Here is a 25,386-nt window from a genome sequence, read left to right on the forward strand (position 1 = left end):
CCAGTCCCGGTATACCAAGGTGTACCAAGACCATGTCCCGAGTGGTTGTCTAGAAAAACCAGTCGGCGTCAAAGTTGGCTTAAGCGCTTTTTCCTATAGGTATCTTTCAACCCACTAGGCCATCATAATATCCGGATTGGGTATTTACCTATGTCTAGGTTTCTACCCTTCGCCCCGCTAGTGTGTTCCCCTTTTTAATTTAACAATGATTAATTAATTAAGGAGTTACACTTTACCCTTTCAAGTAACCATGTAATTATTATGAATATTCTTTTATTAACATATTATCTCTTTAAGGGTTATTTTCATGCAAACATGTAATTTCATGAAGTTATTACATTTTACATCACACACTATTTCCATACACAATACACCAATGAAGTTGATACAACACTAGCATGCTTGTCCTAAAACATTTTAAACAAATATTCTCAAACAACAATTAACATGCTCACATCACATAATGTTCATTCACTTCACTCAATCTAGCATGACCCTAACTCAAATCTCACACCAAACAAGGAAGAGTCTAGCATGCAACACCCTAGATATCATTACACATAAAACATTTCAACAATATTTGCATAACAACCAATCATCAAAAGGGCACATGCATCCTAGATAACTAGGTTCATCCCGATCCATCTAAGATATGGGATACTCCTAACAATGTACTTTTAAAACCACAAGTTGACTCACCTTTGCCAAAAAATATGACCAACTCACACTTCAAATATTGTATTGGTTGAAGTATCACCCTTGCCCCTATTACATTTCAAATAACAAGGTTATTGGAGTTCTACAATGCCAAAGATGACAAGTTTATAAGCCAAACACATAAATCAATTAGCAAGTAAAATTCCCAGTTTTGAACCCAAAACAGCCACCTGTTTAGAGCTGGTTTAGCAAACTTAGAACCTGTATAACTTTCGTTTTTTATTTTATATTACAGAAGTTCAGACTTTTAGCTTTTCAGAATGTATTTTTGAAGGTCCAAACGATTTTTCTACAATTTTATATGATTTTTACAAATCTGCCTATCAATGCAGCTAAATTCTGACCAGCTGGTGAAAAAGGCGATTTTCGCCTAAGTTAGAAGCAACAACAGGTTCTGGAAAAATTCATGGACAAACTAGACTCAAAATGGAAACTTTGAGAGTTTACTGATCATTAATTCGATTCCTGGTGATGTTTCTATAATTTTTCCAATACAGGGAGAGATTGGTAATTTTTGCTGAATTTTCCAGCTTTGGGTTTCAAAGGCTTTTTGACCACTTAACACATTAAGCCACCACTAAAACACCTATAAGGGTAAAAATTAACTTCTTAACAGAAATAGCATGATTTAATCACAGAAACATATCCATTTGATTCATGGTGGAATTTAACATAAGTTTTAGAAATCAACAAGAAGAATTGTGACTCCAAAACTTTGATCAAAATATAAAATTGAACAATGAAGTTATTGAAGGTGTTCATAAGCAATTTTGACAGCAAATAAACCACTAAAATGCACTCAACAAGGCTGAAAAATCAACAATACATAACTTCAAGAATCCAGAGTAGAAAGCAATTTGCAACAATTTCAACCAATTCTCATCAATTGGTGTACGAACTTCACAAGAAGAGAATCAAGGGCTTACCAATATCACCTCTTAGCCCCGCATTGAATTGCAATCGCAGCCCTTCCACATCTTGGTCTCCGTTCTACTTCAATCCCGCTGCCACATCAGTTTTTTTTTCTTGCTCTGTCTTGCGATCGAAGAACACAATGTGATCGGTTTCTTTTTTTCTCTTCCTCTAGATCGACGCACACTAGGACCAAGAAGAAGTCACGATCGACTTTTGATTCTCACGTAAAGGCTGATGGAAGAAAACGGACGTAGGGTTTAAAGGGAAAATCAATTACGTCCCTTTGATTCATTAATTAGGAGTTATAGCCATATTTTCAATTTTGGTCCTTCAACTTTGTTTTTTTTTAATCGAATGAATCCCCTTTCGATCATAACCAAATGCACGTTACATATGAGTTTTAATTCATATTTTTTTTACCCCTCAACTCATTTCCAATTAATTCTTTTAACCCTTTACCAATTACTTAAATAAATCAAGTTTCTTTTGTTGACATTTTAACCATTCTACGTCAGTTATATGTTTTAATGTATTATTTTTAACTGATATTCCACAAATATAAATTAATTAAATTTTATACTTGTTGAATATATCGCTTAACTATTTTAGGTATTAATTGAGACCCTTTTAATTTTGATTAATTCTTTTAGATATTAAATAATACTATTTTTATTTAATTTATTCCACTTTAACCTCATAAAGCTAAAATATTTTGCTTAAATAGTCCTTCGAGTAATGGAAAAACTAATGTCGTTTATGGTAAGATTTTCGGGTCGTTACACCGCGCGTACTGCGTCAACTCCCCATTTTGGTCAAGGCAAGCGTACGCTGGGCGTACTGTAACGCCCGCATATCCGGGCTAGTCAATTTAGAGACGATGAACATCAAAAATGAGTTTTTGATGGAAGATTATTTAGAAGGATTAATCTTAACCAAGCTGTAACATATGTTACAAGGGTTCCGTACATATAAAGAACGCCAAAATCCGAGTTATAACGAAGAAGTTATGGCCCGTCGAAGTTTTACGGCAAAACCGGCACGACACCGGGAGACGTAAATAGTGAATTTATGGTAGAAGACTTTTTAGCCTTAGTGATCTACACAAAATTAGTAGTATACGTTAAACCGAGAACATACAAAAAAAAAAGAACGTCGAAATCTGACTTCGTATGAGGAAGTTATGAATTTTCTAAGATTTCGCATATCAGTGCACGACCCGAAACTCGAATTTTAGTTCGAGCGGTTTTTGGCCTATGCGACCTAAATGAGAGTTGAAGATCTCATTAATAGGAACTCAACGGTAAAAAGACAGACGAAAACGGAGTCCGTATGTAGAAGTTATGAAGTTTACGCGGACATTTAACAGTATAATCTCCTCCTACTGTTAAATTTAAGATCGGTCGAGAATTAGCCGACGGAGTCTAAATGAAAGTTTTAGATCTTGTTTTTACCTACGCGTGAATATAAAGAATGTCGAGAGTAGAGCTCGTATGTTAAAGGTATGGACGAAACTTGGTCCTTACTCTTCGAGCGCGATAAATTCGATACAGTTTTGTAAATCTGAGATAGAATGAGAATTAGCTGACGGCGTCTAAATGAAAGTTGTAGTACTCGTAAATACCAACGCGTGGATATAAAGAACGTCAAAAATGGAGTTCGTATGAACGAGTTACAAATTATAATAACATATTTACGTATTAAAATAAAGTATAAATCATATATACGTACACATATATACACAAATGTATATATCATTAGAAAGGTATCGACGATGCGGTTATTATAAGACTAGTCTTGAGTAATTTCGACATTAGTTTAGTACAAATATCGTTAAATCTATTTAAAATAGTATTATGAAGGGGTGTTTAGTCGTTTATATAACTATAAGGTCATTAAGTAATTATGGAGGGTAGTTTTTGTAAATTCAATTACTATAAATAAGAGGCTTGGGCTCTCATATTTCTTGCACCATTCTCTTGATTCAAGAGTCTTTCTCTTCTTATCCCCCGAGCATTTCGGTCCCTCGTGATTCGACTTCTCTTTCTGTAGTTTTAGTATAGTAAGGTGAGCGCTGAAGCGCTGCACAAATCTTTCTTAGAAAGATTCAGCGACGAAGTTCTGCCCCTGCAGAGTCCGACTCCTAGCTAAAACCCCATTGTAAGTAAGTTATGCTTACCTATTTTTAATATAGCTCATATTTAAAATTAGTATTGTTATTATGAACTTATAATAAATATTTGAGCTATTATTATGACTTATATAAGTGACGTTATAATATCTTTTTAATTACTCGCGGTACGGGGAATCTGGTTTAAAGGGCCGCGTAGGGTTGTTGGGTTTCAGAAGTGCTATATGCCAAAATGGTCATGCCCTCCGGTGTTTTATGTCTGGCCCCTGTCTGTACATAGTGGTTGGAAAGTATTGTTTAAACGCTTATATAATAATAATAATAAGACTAATAACTAGTCACGGTAAATATTAGACTAAAATCTAGTGGTAATAATACTAGGTTTCGTCGAAGGAAATTATTTTAAAGTAAACGAAGCACTGTCCGAGTACCGAGTCACCACCTTATCAAGTGAGTGCATAGTTACTTTCATCTTACACATAGATATGAAGTATTTTATATAAATTACATGCTATGTGTGCATACTATCTGACTACTTGGTGTCTATGCTGGATGAATGACTTTATACATGTTTTAAAATGATTTAATTTGTATATGTATTTTATATCTACAAATATGTTGGGTATGACATGGGTAGATGAAATAGTTGGTGTGTAATGAAATAAAATGATGAGAGATAGGTGATGATAGGAAGGTGATGATAATTAGGTGAGGATAGATAGATGATGATGAATTGGGGATGTAGGATGAAAGATATCATAACCTTGTCCGGTAATGTGGAGATGTAGTCATCTACCAGAGTATAGATGGTGACCACAGACTATTCTAGACAACCCCGTGGAAACACCAGCAGGCTCATAACCTGTAGGTGATGAATTACGAGTTTAGACGATGTTGTAACTACGTATTCATGTGATGATACTCTAACCCTTACTACGAATTACGAGTTCAGGCGATGTTGTAACTACGTATTCATGCGATGATACTCCAACCCTTACTAGGCGCGTATTGAGGGGGTAATCCCCGAATCATTACTGATTATGTGATGTAGGCAATAATCCTCAGGAAAATTCCTTAGGAACAAACATATAAGGAAATGTGATGTAAAGAGATGAGAGGTAAATATGATATAGGAGATGACCCTTAAGATAATTCTTTAGGGAATATTAAATGAAGAAAATGGGGATGGGCAATCGGGTTAATTGTTTGACATGTATTATGTGAAGAAACAAATTAACTATATTATTGTGGGTTGAAAACCCTATGTATTCACCAGGTTTCCCAACCTGACCCACTCAAGCTTATTTGTATCACAAGTGTCGATATGAAGCTACTTTACACTGAGAGATTAAAGGGATGTAGATCACTAGTGTAAATAAATGTAAGTTCTGTTTTTGCTTATGTTTCTGTATTGACGATGACATCCCAAATGTTTTAAAATGAATAAAATACATTTTTTAGGAAATGCTTTGATAACGTATTTATCATGTTTTTCTGGGAACAAATTCCGCAACATTTTTATTAAAAGAAGTACTCTGATTTCTATAAAGCATAAACAAAATCGGTCTTTTCTGGCCGTGAAAATGGGGATGTCACACGTACGTGCCAAGTACGTCGCGTGTACGCATGCAAAGTGGATGTTTTGGGCTTTTGGGCCTTAGGAGATTGGGCCTGGACTTTTGGGCCCCGTAGCCCACTGTGAAGTATAATTTTGGACTTGGGAATCTGGAATTAGAGTATTGGGCCTATTGGGCCAAAATTGGCCCCTTTGGAATTATTATATTAGGACTTGGAACTTTTTGGGCCCATTTGGGGGATAAGGCCCAATTCATAAATTAGGCTAGTAGTGGGCCCTTAGGGAGTCCTTGATGGGTCGTAGGAGGGTTGGGCTTAATAGGCTAGAATTAGGACTTATGAATGTTCCAATTGGACCAAGGGGTAAAATGGTCATTTTACCCTAAGTAGCATTATAGATTCTGATTGAGTATTATTATGATTATGATAGCCGGGAGTTATCGGAGCAACTGTTAGAGGTTACATCCCGTGAGATTCGACACTTAGCTTTACGAGGTGAGTTACCCTCCAGTAGAAATGGGTCTACGGCCACAATGCCGGCCCACTAGTAGGAATTGTTTGCTAGATGATTGTCTTTGTGATAATTATCTAGGTTTACTACTATCTGATATGCTTTATGTGCCATGATGCTCTGTTATATGTGTTAGTAGTAGTAGGGGTGAAATATTCCCCAGTAGTCGGTTGTGATAAACCGACGGGTAAGTCAAGCACCCCAGAATGGCTTGAGCAGGGTAAGTCAAGCACCCTAGAATGGCTTGACCAGGGTAAGTCAAGCACCCCAGAACAGCTTGACATGGGTAGGTCGGGCACCCCAGAATTGCCTGGCAGTATGTAAGTTGTATGGTATGCGGTATGATGGGGGAACTCACTAAGCTTTGTGCTTACGGTTTTCAGTTTTGGTTTCAGATACCTCTTCGTCGAAGGGGAAGGAGCCGGTACGGTAACAGCGCATCGCACACACATGATTTCTGCATTTAGAGATCCATGGGATTTGTACTCTGACATTATTACTACTCTATGTTATGATTTTAGGGACATGTGATGACTTGAAATGATGATGATGTTGTTTTTCAGTAAATGGTTTTATAAGTATTATAATTAAAAACGAAAATTTTTGGTCTTGAAAATTGGGATGTTACAAAATCGAATTGCATCAAAGTCAAGACAAGAACCACCATAGTACAACCTTGACATATATACCAAATACCTTCGAATGCTTGGATTGACAAATGACAAATGCTTATAAGAAAACAAAAAAAAAGGATTTATTTAGATCTACACATAAGAAAATTACAAACCTTACTCTTTATAATATGGTATTCAAGAGTTTTATTTTATACTGGTATGAGGTGATCATATAAGAACTCAAATTTTGGAAAAAAAAACCAAGAAAATTAATTTTTACCAGAACCACCATAATACAACCTTAAAATATCGACCAAAAGTTTGATATCTCTCGACCTTTCACATTCGCATGATTGGATTGACAAAGGACAAATGTTTCTAGTAGAAAATGGTTTTTGAAGGCAATTTAGCTAAGAAAACCCAAAAAAGAGGATTTGTTTGGATCTAAGCATAAGAAAATTACAAATCTTACTCTTTATAATATGGTATTCAAGAGTTTTATTTTATATTGGTATGATGTGATCATATAATAACTCAAATTTTGGATAAAAACCAAGAAAATTAATCTTTACAATAACCACCATAATACAACCTTGAAATATAGACCAAACGCTTGATATCTCACGGCATGTACCTTCAAATGCTTGGATTGGCAAAGGACAAATGCTTCTAGTAAAAAATGGTTTTTGAAGACAATTTTGCCAAGAAAACACGAAAAGAGGATTTATTTGGATATAAACATAAGCAAATTACAAACCTTACTCTTTATAACATGGTATTCGAGAGTTTTATTTTATATTGATATGAGGTGATAATATAAGAACTCAAATTTTGGAGAAAAACCAAGAAAAATAATCTTTACAAGAACCACAATAATACAACCTTGAAATATAGACAAAAAGCTTGAGATCTCTAGACATCTACCTTTGAATGCTTGGATTGGCAAATGACAAATGCTTTTAGTAGAAAATGGTTTTTGAATGCAATTTAGCCAAGAAAACCTAAAAAAGAGTATTTATTTGGAGCTAAACATAAAAAATTTACAAACCTTACTCTTTATAACATGGTATTCGAGAGTTTTATTTTATATTGATATGGGAACTCAAATTTTGGAGAAAAACCAAGAAAATTAATCTTTACAAAAACCACTATAATACAACATTGAAATATAGACCCAAAGCTTGATATCTCCCAACCTCTACCTTCGAATGCTTTGGATTGGCAAAGGATAAATTCTTCTAATAAAAAATGGTTTTTTAAAGGTAATTTACCCAAGAAAACCCAAAAAGAGGATTTATTTGGATCTAAACATAAGAAAATTACAAACCTCACTCTATATCAAGAGTTTTATTCTATATTGGTATAAGTTGATCATACGAGAACTCAAATTTTGGAGAAAAAACATGAAAATTATATATAACTTTAGTTTGTAAGGTCGGTGTGTGTGAGTGCACAACATTGTTTATTTCAATTTCTTTCTCCAAATTCAAAATTTTTAAATCCAAATCACATTATAATTTTTAAAACATTTAATACAGCATTCAAAATAAAGATTTTTGGAAATAGTGAATATAACTCTCTTTATAAAAGATTTTAATATTTAACCGTTTTCATCATTTATAATTTTAAAATCAAAATATTAACATTTTATAATTTATAATTTTGGTCCCTTAATATATTTTAAAGTTATATTTTTGGTCATTTAAATTATTTTTATAGTTTTTGTTTTTATTAATATTACTTTTTATTAATTGTCATTTGTACTATTGTAACAAACAATATACATATTCAAACCTTATTTTTATTCGCCTCGTCCGTATATAATTGTTTAGATGACACTTTTCAAATAGCATAATATAGTTCAATACATATCGATGGAAGGCAAACGGGCAACAAGCTGCGCCGCTAGCCCTTTCTAGATCGCAAAACTAATCATTTTGAAAACAACATCTGTGGATCTAGGAGATATGACATTAGAGTGCATGACCCGTTGGACTCTGTTGAGGAGCTCCACCGCCTCTGGGGCGAGAAAACCAAATGTATCAAATGCAAAAGGTACAAACACATGTTGATTTTCTATACATGCATTCTCGTGCTTTGCCACTTTGCACGCAGCGGCTTTCAAAGCGGCATGCCCTGCTGTGAAACCCTCGCTCCTCAAACCGACGAGAGGAGAGACTCCAGTATGATCCACACACGCGTGCTTCCCTCCTACCCATCCAAAGACCAAAATGTCAGCCGGTCTAAGTGTGGATCTTCCATCCTACGGGTCCGTCAAAAAGTTCACTGGCGCTTCTTTCTTAGCAGAAATACCAGCACGCCGACAAGCATCAAAGAGAACATCCCTAACCACATCATGTTTGTACTTGAAGCCAGGGAGCTCTCTACAATGAATCGCATGTTCCCCAAAGGTATCCAAACATGCCTTGCGACAAACTGGGCATATCCCATCAATTGGGAATAGAGGAATCATGAGGCGGTAACGAAAGATAGTTCGGTACTCCACAGGAGACATATGCTGGCCAAGGCCATCAATAGGGATAATTAGCAGAAAATCCTAAGCATGAGGTGCTCGAAGACACTCAAAAACTGCTTTCTGTCTAACAGTCATATCGAAGTCGACTTCCATATCTTTGACGATTTTGCTAAAAAGGGCACACACCAATGCTTTTTGGGATTTAGGGGGGGGGGTGTCCTTATTAATGAAACCGCTACAGTCGAATCCCGGAATCGTATCGTGAAGACGATTCATAGCACATAGGTAATCAGAGTCCATACCACATATGCCACTGTCACATAAGATGTGGTCTTGTAATGCCCAAGATTGGGCCCTCGAGGCTACAAATGTGTAGGAGGAAACCTCATATGCCGAGTACAAACCCAAACCACCGAAACGAATAGGTAAGGAAGCCAGACGCCATTGAATGTCTCCAAAGAAGAGGCCTCCATATACCACCACATATGACTAAATTAACTAAGTTGATAAATTTAACTTCCAACCACTAATAAGCACTAAGAAAAACTAGTTAATCTTTATTTTTGATGCAAATATTAGTTAAAAATAGGCTTTGTTAAAAGTTTTGAAGTGTTTGCCTTTCTAGTTTCTACCAAGATAATGTGACAAACGGCGTCGTTTGGAAACTTCGTCATCTATCTATCCTCTTTTCAAGAATCCATTTCCACTGTGCACAACATATGGCGTCTTCACTTTCTCGCCATTTCTCAACTGCGTCACGAGATTCCATTTCTACCCATGGGTCAACCACCGTCTTCAACCACCACTCTCCGCCGCTGTTCCTCCGGGTCCAATATCCAACCAGTTGTGGTAGCGGTGGAGCTCAGTTCTCTAAGTTCAAATGCTCCGCAGCGGATTCTCAAACCGGGTTCTTCACGAAATTGGGACGTTTAATCAAAGAGAAGGCGAAAAAGGACGTAGAGAAGATATTCTCTGGTGGGTTTTCGAAAACAAGAGATAATTTAGCGGTAATTGATGAACTACTCCTTTATTGGAATCTCTCCGACACCGACCGCGTCCTAGATGAATTAGAAGAGGTAAATTCCATAACTTTGAGAATTTCTTGCAAATAGGATTGAATTCGATAGGGAATGATTTCGAAAGGAGATGCAAATTGGATTGAAATTATGTCTATATTCTATGATTTTAGGCATTATTGGTGTCGGATTTCGGCCCAAAGATCACAGTAAAGATTGTCGAGAGCTTGCGAGATGATATATTTGCTGGAAAACTCAAATCAGGAACTGAAATAAAGGCAAGTGTCATGAACATGAAAGTTTAATTTTGAAAATATTTTGATAGAATTTAGGATTTAGAGTAAGTTTTCACCCATGTCTTTTCTGTAGGATGCTTTGAAGAACAGTGTATTGGATATTTTGACAAAGAAAGGTGCTAAAACAGAGCTTAAACTTGGATTCAGGTTTGTTTGTTGTATTCATGAATCATGATCATCCTAGGATCTTATGTGTTTCTTTATGTTCATATGTTTGGAATTTTTAATGATTACTACACATAATGTTTGTGTTATTAGGAAACCGGCAGTGATCATGATTGTTGGTGTTAATGGAGGTGGAAAAACTACATCTCTTGGTATGTTTGATGATAATTGGATAAATGCACTCTTCTTTTTTGTTTGGTGAAAATTATTTTACCATAAGTATGTCAAAAGATGGGATTAGAATTAATTAGAAAATTAAATTACAATAATTTATTGTTTAATGCAGGGAAACTAGCTTATCGGTTAAAGAGTGGAGGTGCTAAGGTGAGTTGATATGATGCTAATATTTCCACGTTTTTACGTTATTTAGAGGCTACCAACTACTAGTATTATTTTTCCATTCAAGGGTAAGATCGGAAAACGTCATCTTGAATTTTTTTAACCAACTATGCAAAAAAATGGATAAGATAGAAAATCGTCATCCTTATCTTTGTTTATAATTTTATTTTAGGGCTAAATGCAAGAAATATCAATTTACTTTTATTTATTTGTTTATTGTATTTTATCGTCTCCCTCATTCTTTTGTTGAAATATGTGTAGATATTAATGGCTGCTGGTGATACATTTCGGGCAGCTGCGAGTGACCAACTGGAAATTTGGGCAGAAAGGACGGGCTGCGAGATTGTTTCAGCTGAAAAAGAGAAAGCCAAAGCATCATCAGGTAGACAAGTAAATAAATCTCAAGGGTATTTTCGGTATTTTAGCCGCTACTAACACGTGATCTTGAAGTTCTTTTTGTGTAGTTCTGTCACAAGCCGTTAAGAAAGGGAAAGAAGAAGGTTATGATATTGTTTTATGCGACACCTCCGGACGTAAGACATTATTTTTGGTCGATATATCATGAGGGTATTTTGGTAATTTAATAGAAAAAAGAAGAATGGAATTGAATTCCTTCTTTCGATACATAGGTGTAGTGAAATCCATTAAACATGGAATTTGAATTCCGTCCATTTGGCAACCAAACGATTCAACTTACCACTTTGTTTTGTTTTTTTTTTTTTTTTTTTTTTTTTTTTTATATGTGAATAGGACTTCACACTAATTATAGCTTGATGGAAGAATTGATAGCATGCAAAAAAGCTGTTGCAAAAGTTGTTCAAGGCGCCCCTAATGTATGGTTAGCCATTTTATTTCTCCATTAGATGTATTATTACATTAACATTTAATTATAGAAATTATTTATCAAGAAATATCTGAGGGTTAAAATGTCATAGAATAGCAATGGACTTTTTCATTTCATACCGATATCACTGAACTTTTTTTCGTACATACATGTATTTTTTTAATATTTAAATATAAGGGTTGAATATGCTTATTTTTAATTTATTGTTTCTTACATTACCAATTTAAATATTACATTTTTTATTTAGTTTGGTAAATTTTCATGGGACGGAAGGAATGGTAATATGGTATTAGGATTGTTTGGATGTGCATTTCCAAAGTGCTTATTACACTTTGAAGAATATGATAACCTTTATTTTGTGTGTTCTTTCCCTTTTTTACATCTTTACTTCTCTGGTATATAAATAAGACAAAAATGTTAAAATGGTAATGTTTTGCAATTTACAGGAAATTCTACTCGTTTTGGATGGAACAACGGGTTTGAATATGCTTCCACAAGCTAGGGAATTCAATGAGGTAAAGGGGTATGAATTGAGAATTACCATGGTTTTCAAAATTTAATCACATATCAAAATCAGATATCTCAAAATTTTGGATGCAAATACATAATACCAAGATTTCAACAACCTATAAATATATAATGCTTTCTACTCACATATTTGCTATATTTGGGTAGATTTTTCAATGTACAATGCTGTAATAAAAAGAAATTAAAAATCGGATGCTATCATTAACAAATCAATGTAAGTAAATTGTCATTTCATTTATTTAACCCTTTTTTTTATATACATAATACCAAGGTTGTGGGAATAACCGGTTTCATTTTGACAAAACTTGATGGCTCTGCAAGAGGAGGCTGCGTGGTATGCAAATGCTTTCTTCTCGTTTTATTTAATATATATATATATATATATATATATATATATATATATATATATATATATATATAATAGCAACGTACTTTTAAATCCTTAAATTTGAATTCCACTTGTAGGTTAGTGTAGTTGATGAGCTCGGGATTCCTGTGAAGTTTGTGGGTGTTGGGGAAGGGGTGGAAGATCTCCAGCCATTTGATGCACAAGCTTTTGTTAACGCCATTTTCTCATGAGGCGTAGCCAAGAGAAGGTTAGTTTGTTAAATGTCTAAAATACCCTTTAATACACACAAATTAAATAGAATACCATAAGTTCTTTGTGACAGTTACAATGGACAAATCGGAAAACGTAAAGGAAATTTGATCATTTATGTTTGTGGTGGTGATGATGATGATTAGAACCCATGATTATATGTAATTTGATTATAAACTTATAATAGAAATCAAGTACATTTCTTTTACATGTAGGTGTATCATACTATTATGTATGGAGCAATGGTAACACCATATGAATGCTCGAGAGAGAGAAGGGTGGGATTAGCCTAAAAGGACTATTCCATTTAGTCCAGAAGCACAACGATAAGATTATTGTGATCAAAATGGGTATTTCCGATGGTTGAGTTTGGGTGTAAAAGTGTGGTTTATGTATAAGATAATTTAGGGACTCGATTCATTTGGGTTACTTCTAAAGTGCATCCTCAATCGGTTTTTAATGCTTAAATTAAAGTTTTCCTTCGTAGCTTATATATATATATATATATATATATATATATATATATATATATATATATATATATATATATATATATATATATATATATATATATATATATATAGAGAGAGAGAGAGAGAGAGAGAGAGAGAGGATCATTTGAGAACTTATAGTTTCCCGAGAACCTGAGAACTAAAAGTGGAACGTTAGATAAAAAAAAGGGTCGAGATGTAAGGTGGTGTTTTTGTAAATAAGTAGAAAAAAGAAGGAAGGATATCTTAATTAGTTTAACCAGGGATATTATATGAAATAAAAGTATAATTAAATAAATTCTTAATTCTAAAATCTGATCAAAGAAATTTTCATCTCTCTTTCTCCTCCCCTCTTTCCTCTATCGCTCAAAGCTATAATGCATCCTTTGACAACTCACTTCCGTTGAATCACCTCCAATCCTCCAATTGGAATCTAGTTCTCACCTTTTGTTCTGATTTTAATTCTCTTGTTGATCTCCTTCCTTCAAATCAATCAAGGTTGGTGAAATCACAAACACATCAATTTAGATTGGTGAAATCGCTATCGATTAGAGCGATCAGATGCAACCATAAATCATCCGAGGTTCATCGTTTAATCCAGATCTGGAATCCAATGCCTCATGTCGATCGTCTTTCAATCGTGTTTCATGAAGCGATTTTGAAATCGTTGATGTTTATCGCAATCGTTATTTCAGATCTTCTTTTTTTCGGACCAACGAACATCGCAACAGCTCCCTATATTCATAGACTTCATATAATCATCATCTCTAGTTTAGTATATTCAATCGGCTTGATCAATTAACATATCCAACTTCAATCCTACGATCAGAGTCTTGCCAAATTGTTGCTTAACTATAACTTGTAAGTTTTCTGATTATTTATTTATTTATTTATCTTATCATTATTAAAAAATGTGAGGTCGACCAAAAGCACAATATATATATTTTTTCAAATTTAGTATCAATATTTTATTGAATTTACATTATGCGATGTTGATTGACCGCTTATTTCATTCATTGTGTTTTTAAGTTTAGAATTTGCTTTAGTATATAATTATTGAGTAAATTACACGAACCGTTCCTCATGCAGGTGCCAAAAAGCACGTTCGGTTCCTATTTTCAAAAATTAACTCGGACCGTCCCTTGTTTGATTAAAAGTTGCACGTTTCATCCTTCATTAATTTAAGTTTGCACATTTCATCCTTTGTCATATATAAAATGACTATAATGCCCTTATTATTTTATTTTTAGTTTATTTTTAAACTATTTTGTATTTACTGAAAAAGAAAAAAATAATTTCCAAACCCACCCCACCCACCCATTCTCTTCTACTCCCGATATGCTCTTCTCTTCTCTACTCCGGTCATCTTCTCCGACTACCCCCGATTTGCACCCTTCCACCTCCAGTTCCAGATATCGAAAATCAAATATAAAAAAAAAATCTGAAACGTGTAACCAAATCATTGTTGAAACTGAAAACCATTTCAGAAATCTCAAAATCGTTTCAAAAATGAAACTCAAAATGAAAATCAATTTGAAATCGAAATAGTTCAAGAAATCAAAAATGGTGGCGAGTCTTCTTGAAAACCTGCAAAATCGGAGGTTTTTGAAAATGGTTCCAAAAACGCCCCTGCAAAATCTAAAATCACTCATATCTCTCCATCTCTCTTGTCGTTCTCTTGGTATTGCACTAGCACAATTTCAATTTCCAAATCAGACCTTTTTCAAAACGTGCAATATAGTTTGATGATGGACATAGAGAAGATGGAGATGGAGTAAACACCAGCAATACCTAAACCATTCGATTTCCCATTGATGTACAATCCCCACCCCTCTTGTAAATTTCTTGGAATCAATTTCATCATCTCGCATTTTAAGATCTGGTGTTGCAGGTGTGATATCTCCTTCTACCATATATGTTGATGTTGGGTTCGGTGTTGATGGATCCTTAGGTTCACCAGCAATTGGCGGCAATCCTTGAAGCAGGAGTAGGGGAGGCGGTGTTGTCACAGTCGGTATTAGTTCAGGAACAAGAAGCAAAGAAGAGAGGTTTAGAGAGAATAGCGGGTAGGTGGCAGATTCTGATGATCCCACTAGTTCTCTTCTTTGGCGATTGAAAAATAGAGTAAGAGAAAGAGGAGTTATGCTTGGCCTCACCGGAAAACGGAGGAGGAGGAGGAGCTGAGCTGGGAGGAGTTGTTGGTTGTCGGAAGTGGGTGAGAAAGAGGGAAAGAAAACTGGGAAAAGGGAAGGGGGAGGGGTGGGTAGAAATAGTTTTTTTTTTCTTTTTCTTTTTAATCTAAAAGTGATAAACAAATAAAATAAATTAAAAAAGAAATTATTAAGGGCAAAATAATCTTTTTATGTCCGAAGGGATGGATTGTGCAAGTTTTAAACAAACGAGGGACGGTCCAAGTTAATTTTTGAAAATAGGGACCGAACGTGCATTTTGATAATGAAATCAAGTTGTATAAAGATTAAAAAAAGATTTTGATTGTTATTTGTTAATCATAAAGTTTTATTACAGATGTCAGTATAAGAAGTTATCAATTTTTTTTAATGAATGGATGCTCTGTTCATTATCAATTATTTTATGAATAGATGCTGCTGATTGATTTATTCATGATATTCTGGATAGTCACATATTTCAATTTGATTTTATACCTGATATTATGAATTCTCTTAGTTGTGAAGATCAATTCTTTGGGCTAATCGATAATAAATTTCTTTTCTCCAATGATTGTATATGCATTTAGTGGTGGATGACCTTTTAGCGTTTTCCACGAGTTCAGATGGTTAAATCTTGGCACCTTATATGAATCAAGATTCTTGACAATGGCACCTGAATATGCTTTTGGTTCAAACAATATCCAATAATTAGCAATTTTCACTCCCAACTCCAGCGTGAACTACGAAATTGAAGCCTTCTCTTTCATGGAGGTTTGTTTAGTAATTTCAAATCACAATTTTCATCTTAATATTTAGTTTTTTTTATTAAAGTCTGATTAACATAAGTTCATTCTAGGAACAAAGTATGTGGCTTTGTTTATAACAAAGTGCTTTGATATTTCTTGTGTTTATTCTTTATAGAGAAGCTAAGTTTTTTTGGTTTTTTTGTCATCTAATAGCAAAGTAAAACGACAAAAGTTTTTTTTTTTGGTTTGTGTGTGACCTGCAGAAAATTTATTTTTTTTCTGTTTATAACAAAGTGATTGTAGAAATAATAGAAGCAAGTTTTTTTTTTTTGGTTTGTAATTCACATATGAATTATAACTCTCTTGAAATGTTATTAAGCTATAACTCTCTCTTGAAATGTTATTAAGCTATAACTCTCTCTTGAAATGTTAATTGTACATTGAACATAAATAAACTAGGATTGTTGTGATTTTTTTTTCCTGTTTTGTTACTTTCCTATCATGACAGGTACCAATTACCAAATGAACATGTTTAAAGGTGGATCAATATTATCTACATGTGTCATGATGACAATGATGACGGAGAGGTAAGGTAATTAAACTATATACTAGTGATAGTAACTCTCTTGTTTCTGGCAAAGTCGTTGAAATCAATGAACAACTCAACATCTATTAAATTATTAGGTTGGCTGACATTTTACAACCAGGCAATGGATTGGAGCGAAAATGTCATGTTCATGGATTGGAGTATCATTTTAGAACCAAGCAGGAAGTATCGAGGATGCAACAATTGTACACTATGATGGAGTAATGAAACCATGGTTAGTATTGGCTTTGAAAAATATAAAATCTATTGGATGAAACATTTCAAATACGATCACCCATATCTGCAACCGTGCAACATAGAATAGCTTCATATATTTCATATTGTAATTCACTTGTGATTCACATATGAATTACATGTGATTCACATGTAAATCACATATGGATTACATGTGATTCACATGTAAATCACATGTAATTCACATATGAATTACATGTGATTCACATGTAAATTACATATGAATCACATGTGATACACATGTAAATCACATATGAATTACATGTGATTCACATATAAATCACATGTAATTCATATGTAAATTACATGTGATCCACATGTAATTTACATGTGAATCACATGTAATTCACATATAAATTACATGTGATTCACATGTAAATCACATATGAATTACATGTGATTCACATATAATTCACACCTAATTCACATATGAATTGCATGTGATTTACATGTAAATCACATATGTATTTTTGCGAATGTTTTTCCATCAATCATTATTTTTTTAATTTTCTTGTAGATTTGGAAAAAATTGTGGTGAATATTGAAGATGTGAAAAATGATAAATTGAAGAAAATATGGAAATATTGACACGAAGACATGAAAACTTTTTGAAATTTTGTAGATTTTTTTATGTACCAAAAATGTTGATTTTTTGTTAAAAAGTTATAGTATTTTTTAAATATTCCATTTTAATTGATTTTTAAATGGTTTTAAAAAAAATTCCAATTTAAAAAAAATATATTTTTTTTTCAATTTTTTTTTCAAAAAATCATGTTTTCTATAAAAAATTAAAAAATCTGCACTTTAAAAAAAAACTGAAAAATACTATTTTTAAATAAACCTGAAAATTTGATTTATTATGTAATTTTTTAGACATTTCAATTAATATTTACAATAACACAAAAAATTAAACATTAAATTAGATTGATAAGATTACAATTATGCCCTTAATAAATTAGTTTTGATCTAACACTCCACTTTTAGTTCTCGGAATCTCGGGAAACTATGAGTTCTCAACCGATCTCACCTTTATATATATATATATATATATATATATATATATATATATATATATATATATACACAGGGTTGAGATCGGTTGAGAACTCATAGTTTCCTGAGAACCTAAGAACTAAAGGTGGAGCGTTGAATCAAAATGAAATCATTAAGGGCATGATCGTCATCATACCAATCCCACTTAATTTTTTGTATTATTGGAAATATTAATAAAAAGCTCTCAAATTAACATTATAAAACAAAATTTTGGATTTTTTTATAAAAAAAAAAATAATTTTTCGTTTTTTTTAAACTGCAGATTTTTTTAACTTTTTTGGAAAGATAAATTTTAAAAGATTTGAATTTTTTTTAAACTGCAATTTTTTTTTTAAAAAAACTGCAATTTTTTTGACAAAAAAAACTGTATTTATAAAAACTGCAAATTTTTTAATAAAACAGTAATTAAAAAAAAACTGTATATTTTTCAAAAAAACTGCAATTTTTTTCTAAAATACTGCAATTTTTTTCAAAAAAGTGCAACTGCAATTTTTTTTAATAAAGCTGCATTTTAAAAAGAAAAATATAAATTTTTAAAAATTGGTAAATTTATATAAAAAAACTAGAATATTAAAAAAAAACTCTAATTTTTTTAACAAAAAAAAAATCAACATTTTAGGTGCATATATTCAATTTTTTTTTCAAATGAATATATGCATATTTCTTATACTATAATATTCGTAAGTAAATCATAAAAAATTTCATTTTTATTAATCAATCTATAAACATAATAGTACGAGTATTTTATTCGATACAAAATAAAATATAAAAAATAAAAAATGCTACGAAGATTCACAATGTTGTCATTTCGTCATATCAAGATTTTCATATTTTCTTCAATTTATCACTTTTCACCTCTTCAATATTTTCCACGAATTCTTCAAAATCTACAAGAAAATTAAAAAAATTTGATTAATGCAAGAACACTCACAAAAATGCACATGCATATATCATATAAGATTTACATGTGATTCATATGTGAATTAGATATGATTTACGTGTGAATCACATGTAATTCATATGTGAGTTACATGTTATTTACATGTGAATCACATGTAAGTCTTATGTGATTCACTTGTGATCTACATGTGAATCACATGTAATTCATATGTGAATCACTTGTGATTCATATGTAACTCATATGAGATTCACTTGTGATTTACATGTGAATTACATGTGATTTTATATGTGAGTTACATGTGATTCATATGTGAATCACTTGTGATTTATATGTGATTCACTTGTGATTCACATGTGAATCACTTGTGATTTACATGTGAATTACATGTTATTTACATGTGAATCACATGGAATTCATATGTGATTCACTTATGATTTACATTTGAATCACATGTGATCCATATGTGAATTACATGTGATTTCTTTCTATAACGATATGAGATTTCCTGAATTCCAAAACACAAATTCAAAAATAGAATACTAAAGAAGCAGATCGTGATTATTAGTGCATTATATAATTAGTTTATGTCAAAAAAATAATATAAATATTAGAATGTTTGTAAATGTGACATCCCCATTTTCACGGCCAGAAAAGACCGATTTAATTTATGCTTTTAAAATAATTTCAGAGTAATCCTTTGACTAAAAGAGTTGCGGAATTTGTTCCCAAAACAAAATATGATAAAATTTATCAAAGCATTTCTTCAAGAAATGGATTTTCATATATAACAAAACTCAGGATGTCATGTTCCAATACATACCAAAAGCATAAACGGCACATTATAAGCCTTACAACAGTTATATACAACTACTGGCCTATAAACAAAATATCTTCATAAGTTGTCCAACTTATGCTCTCGCGCCACTACCTGTAATACAAAGAAACTGAGTCGGTCAGGCTTGGGAGCCTGGTGAGCATATAGGGTTTTCAACCCACAATAAGTAAATTTATTATGTTTAAACATCAAACAACTAACCAAATTTTCCCATCCCCATTATCTTCTTTATTCTTAAAGATCTTAATAATCACCTGTCTTCCATTCATTCATTCCTAAGGATTCTCCTAAGGTGATTACCCGTTCCCGTATTCCTCACTTTACGTCCCTAAAGTATCTATTTATAAGGAACCTAGTCTCAGGATTTTTCAATGGGGCGACAACACTTCTTCGAGGTTTCCTTAGCAATTTATGTTAAATAGACAACCAAAGGGGTGACAACATTGCTTTCCTCTGCAATTTATGTCAAATAGGCACGAAGTACATCGTCGCCAGGGTTTATACAACATGCACTAATTCCATAGCTACCAATATTCATCTGTACAATAATAAATCCATACTTACAACGTACACCTATAAGGCACTAAATCCATAGCTTCCAACCTACATCTATAAGGCACTAAATCTATAGCTGCCAATATAATCCTTTAGGCGCAGCTGCCAGGATATTTAGATTACAACTAGTGAACACTTAAATCAAAATACTTGGTAAACACTCTGTTTGAAAATACTTAATCAACACCTAGTTCAAACAATGTGATAATAATGTATATCTAAATCCTGCAAGACCACTATTATTATTAACACATATATATCATATTTCTAAAACAATATATCCCATCCCGTCGATCCCTACATACTGACCCTATACAATGATCTTACGAGATCTAGCCTAAGGAGTCGATATGAACAACAAACTGACGAAGTTGCTTCGGAAATTCCATGGCAGCAAATGAGGATCAATAAAGACATCAAATGAGGGGAATGGAATAAGTTTCACCACGAACCTTCGTTCGTAAAAGAAAGAACCACAAGACAATTAAGTCAGGGGTAGTTATCTAGATAACAATGCCTAGCCGTGGTCCGAATATCGTGAGGTATTTTACCCCCAGACTCACCCTATCCAGCATCGAACTTTGCCTAGCAGTGGTATGAATATCGTGAGGTATTTTACCCCCACACTCACCCTATCCAACAATATAACACCAGACATACCTAGTAGTGGTCTATTACCGATACACTTTATTAGGCAGTCTACGAAGTTCCCTTAATTACTTCGTGAAAGGAAACGCTGACATATGAAGCTCGTGCGATCACTTCATAAAAGAAACGCCGACTCCAATGCTCTTTCAAAATAAAAAGTATGGGGAAATATTAATAGAGTACTCTCGTACGCTCCCGTAACCGACACACAATAGTGTCAAAAAGACCTTGTACATGATAGTACTTTTGGCACATTATAGTACTCTAGTATGCGTAGGACTCGTACCCAAGAACATAATAATACCCCGACACAAGGAGCACCTAAGAAACAGGGCTTTGAAAAGGACTTCGTACATAAAATGTACTTCTTTAAGTAGGACGTACTCCACCGATCATCGATCTCACCACACACATACTCTTAATAAGAGGCTACCCAATGTCCAAACTTAATTGAACTAAACATCCCTTTTTAAGTCTTAACCCATCACTAGGCAAACCTACAATGCTTATAATCAATTTTCGATACTATCTCCGTTTAGGCAACGCTAACTAGTGTATACATAACATAGAGTTTTAAGTAATAATATCATATATACACATCTTAACACATATTGAACCATAACTGGTTCGCTTGTATATCATCAAATATATATCTAACACATATTTCGGGCAATAACAAATATTTCACACACATATATATTTAATACTTTAATCAATACTTGTATTAAAATCATGTTCATGAAAGGGACTATGCACATGATACCTTATCGGATGAACACATAGTTCAAAAATACATAATCCGTACTCCCGGATCTAAAATTTACCTCCTTACCTAATCCATATTCCCGGATCGGGTGTGACAACCGTCAAATTTCGGTCAAGGCAAAGTCAAACTAAGTCAACAAGTCAAACCGGTCAACTCCCTTAACCCTTGTATGTTAGGGTTTACGTTATGTAATAACTGTACAATTCGCTACTTTAATGAGAAAACATCATTTGGAAAATTCGTGTGTTTGATTTTCCTTAGCCTTTACAGTGCTAAACAACATTGGAAATTTAATAAACCCTACTCAAGATTACTTGACGCTAATAGGATCAAAACCCATACACTACGATATAAATTGACGTTAATAGCAACATAGTATAGTACAACGTTATAACTATAATCCAATTAAATTATGATACCATATTAAAATCAAATCAAAGTATAATGCTCTAATTAAATTAAAAGAATCAAACTTGAATGCTATAATTAAACTTCAAATCAAAGTAGATTGTTATAATCAAATAATAACCTATCTTTTATAAAACTCTATTTTTATAAACTTTACATTAAATTTTATAAAACTCTTATATTAATTATGTAAAAGATGCTTGTGTTAGTGGGAAATTATGAAGACCACCAAAAGCAAAAAGATTATTCCCATGGTCTCCCACTCACACCTCCCATCCACTTTCCTTTCCTTTTTCTCCCAACACATTATTCTCTTCACCACTTAAACCTTCTCTATTCTTTCTCTCACTCTCAATCTCGAAATTCATCCAAGAAATACTCATATTCCAGCCAAGAACAATCTATTATACTCCAATCTTCATCCCTCTTGAAGCATTCAACAAGGTATGTTGTTAAAAGTTTCAAATTCATACAAGAAACAAATTAAATCCACCAAACTATCTAAAACTCATTTTATGCATAAACCTGATTTTTCTCAGAATCCCATCAATAAAATAAGAAGTTCTGGAAATTTTCAGAAAATAACTTATTTCTATTGAATTACTATAATTATTGCAATAAAGTAGGGCAATAATTCACATAAAATACTTTTTGCATTCAATAAATTCTGAGAAAATTCTGGGATGACTTATACATTGATTAAACATAATTTATGAAGTTTCATGCATTTATATTACTGTTTACTATTATTTATGATTTTATTGATTAATTAATAATGAAATATATAAAAAATACTTCCCATAGTCACAAATATCCGAAACTTATACAATGGGCTCTATATTATGTTATAAAACTATGGTTAATTTTACAGAATTTTTGGGAATCATTTATTATTTTTCCCGGATTTTGTTGTTGTTTAATCATTAAAGTATTAAATAAATACTAAAACAGTTCAGAAAAATATAAAAATTTTACAGTAATTATTATTGTATGAAATAATGATTTCCTAATAGTTTCATAATTTTTCAATACTGTTTACTATTTAAAACCATTTTCCTAATTATTTAAGCATGTAAAAATGCATTTTAATGATTATTTCATACAAATAATTGTTAAAATCTGTAAATAATTATAATTGGGCAAGTTATTATTTTAATAAGAAATTATTAAAATCTGGCCTAAATTGAAAATATAAATTAATTATGCAAAATAATTAATTCAATTTAAAATTCATTTAACAAATGAATACCTTAATATTCTAATCAAAATGAATTGTTGTTAATTCATCTAATATAAGAATATATGTGTCTAATTATTTGTATTAATACTCTATTCTCGTTTAGCAGTTCCTAAACCAAAACTATTAATTATATTAGGTTCTACGTCATTTTGACCCGAACCGTCTATCGTACGACACACGCATTTCGTTTTGGGACTAATGTGAGTAATCTACCCCATACTTTATAATTTTCAATACTTTTGGGGTGTATCATGTGGTTCTAATATGTTCCAACTTCATTTTATTGTTTTATCACAATTGAGACATTGTTGGGACATTTATACGTGAGTCATTAATTGTATAACTATTGTTTGTTTACGCTACATGTACTTGTAGTGCATTACCATTTTTAGTCTAATCTCCATGACTATGCCCGTATTCTTGAGGTACGTTATGGACAATAATAGCGCTATTGGGTTGACCACCCCGCCTTGGGACGCTAAGGTGATTGATCGCACGTGGTTGAGTGTGTTTGATGATTAGATGCTCCATCCTATATATATATATATATATATATATATATATATATATATATATATATATATATATATATATATAGGGTGAGGACTTATTGTTGTTGTTATCATTTGTTAATCAATTTTTGATTTATAAACCGTTATCTCAAATACAATTGTTTGCCGACTTTAAAAGAAAACAAATTTCAAATTATAAATGTTTCAACTTCACAATTTTCTCTACTAAAATTAGATTACTCACCAACTCTCGTAGTTGACCTGTTTTTACCCATGATGCAGATTTGAAGAATGAAGTTGATGAAAAATAGGTTGTGCCTTAGAAATCCACAAGACTATTTAAATTTGATGTAATAAATGTTGTTCGTATTTGGATTTGTATTTGTATGTTGTGGATCTTGTTTGCATACTTAGTACTTAATTGAATCTAATCATATTATAACATAGTTGTCATGAGACTTTGAACAATATATCACGCCTTGATCGATTCCGACAAGGATCGGGGTGTGACAGATTGGTATCAGAGCCCTTGACTATAGGGAATTAGGTTAATTGCCTTGACCTAGTCTATAGCCTCTAGGGTCCTCTCGTATGCTAGTTTATAAAATGCACACACAACTGCATGCAATTCACACTTAGAAAAGCCTAGGAATACCTTTGTGTGTTAATTGCTCCCTTAAGTGCATACGTATTACTCCTGACACTTATATATGTGCATACACTGGTGAATATTCTCCTCTTTCTCTGAAAATCACACACATATTCAAGTGGTTTTAAAAAAAATGTATATACATATATATTCCTTAGAGCTCATAGGAAATTCAAAGTCATCCACTCTAGTTGGGTAGGATCATAGTAATGGACGCGTAGTAACTGGAAGGGGGAGGTGCCGGTAGCCCGAAAGTCCTGACTAGGCAAGCATTCGTATACATCCCAATCAACCGAGGGACCAGTTTGCTTATCTGGGGACCAAAGGCGAGAGTTCCCAAACCTATATGCCAAAGCGCGTCATTCACATTACTTTTGAGCCATCAAAATACTCGACCTTATCAAACGTATCCGAAAGGATACACTCCAAAATGGCCAACTCATTGGACTATTAAGTTCCCTAATGGGCCTAGTAGTGGGAAAGACATGTGAAAACTTAGTTTTGTGGGGGCCCACGCAAGTGCTACATGTTTCACATTTAGTAACCATGGAAAGCCCAAAAGGTGCCCAACACTCCTAACCATGGCCCAACAAGTGTTTTACAATTATTTTACCCAACAATGTCTAAAAACTTTATTTTCATAATCAATTTACAAATAACTCACAAGTCCATATGCGTGTTTCTCGTAGATGGCATTACGACCCCCATACGCTGCTCGCAACAACCGAAGGCTAGTTGCCCTTATCGCCAAGGAGGTAGCAAACGTCATCCCAACAATTGCAACCCAACTTCATTCTCTTCAGCCACAAGCTCCAGCAACCACTCCTCGTTGCTCTTTCAAGCACTTTCGT

At 33.0% G+C, this 25,386-nt stretch overlaps 1 protein-coding gene and 1 long non-coding RNA gene across 4 annotated transcripts; both read left to right on the plus strand.

The window, feature by feature from the left end:
- The first annotated feature begins 9,620 nt into the window (after positions 1-9,620).
- Positions 9,621-13,195, plus strand: CPFTSY (signal recognition particle receptor protein, chloroplast (FTSY)). Of its 2 annotated transcripts, XM_079087067.1 has the most exons (12): positions 9,622-10,012; positions 10,126-10,230; positions 10,322-10,395; positions 10,507-10,565; positions 10,700-10,737; positions 11,014-11,134; positions 11,217-11,285; positions 11,503-11,585; positions 12,043-12,111; positions 12,396-12,458; positions 12,590-12,720; positions 12,938-13,195. In XM_079087067.1, exons 1-11 carry the CDS (start codon positions 9,656-9,658, stop codon positions 12,701-12,703), a joined length of 1,152 nt encoding a protein of 383 aa, XP_078943193.1. In that variant the 5' UTR covers positions 9,622-9,655; the 3' UTR covers positions 12,704-12,720; positions 12,938-13,195. The 2 variants fall into 2 exon arrangements, with proteins under 2 accessions (XP_078943195.1, XP_078943193.1); XM_079087069.1 differs by lacking the exons at positions 12,396-12,458; positions 12,590-12,720; positions 12,938-13,195 and adding an exon at positions 12,272-12,389 and having other exon boundaries at positions 9,621-10,012.
- Positions 13,196-16,010: 2,815 nt separating this feature from the next.
- On the plus strand, positions 16,011-24,239 carry LOC145163213 (uncharacterized). Of its 2 annotated transcripts, none has more exons than XR_013739644.1 (5): positions 16,011-16,152; positions 16,636-16,719; positions 16,812-16,948; positions 23,511-23,574; positions 24,169-24,239. It is a non-coding gene; the product is annotated as an uncharacterized LOC145163213 (long non-coding RNA). The 2 variants fall into 2 exon arrangements; XR_013739645.1 differs by having other exon boundaries at positions 16,636-16,714.
- Positions 24,240-25,386: the final 1,147 nt, after the last annotated feature.

This window comes from Lactuca virosa, chromosome 3, assembly GCF_052849685.1.
Source record: "Lactuca virosa cultivar CGN04683 chromosome 3, Lactuca_virosa_CGN04683_v6, whole genome shotgun sequence".
In the NCBI taxonomy this organism is placed as follows: domain Eukaryota; kingdom Viridiplantae; phylum Streptophyta; class Magnoliopsida; order Asterales; family Asteraceae; genus Lactuca; species Lactuca virosa.

Excerpts from the sequence above, each read along its gene's own strand:
- CPFTSY (XM_079087067.1), top strand. The coding sequence starts at position 9,656 with ATGGCGTCTTCACTTTCTCGCCATTTCTCAACTGCGTCACGAGATTCC. Across the intron at positions 10,566-10,699 it reads TGGAAAAACTACATCTCTTG|GGAAACTAGCTTATCGGTTA; the intron begins GTATGTTTGATG and ends TGTTTAATGCAG. Across the intron at positions 12,459-12,589 it reads CTGCAAGAGGAGGCTGCGTG|GTTAGTGTAGTTGATGAGCT; the intron begins GTATGCAAATGC and ends TTCCACTTGTAG.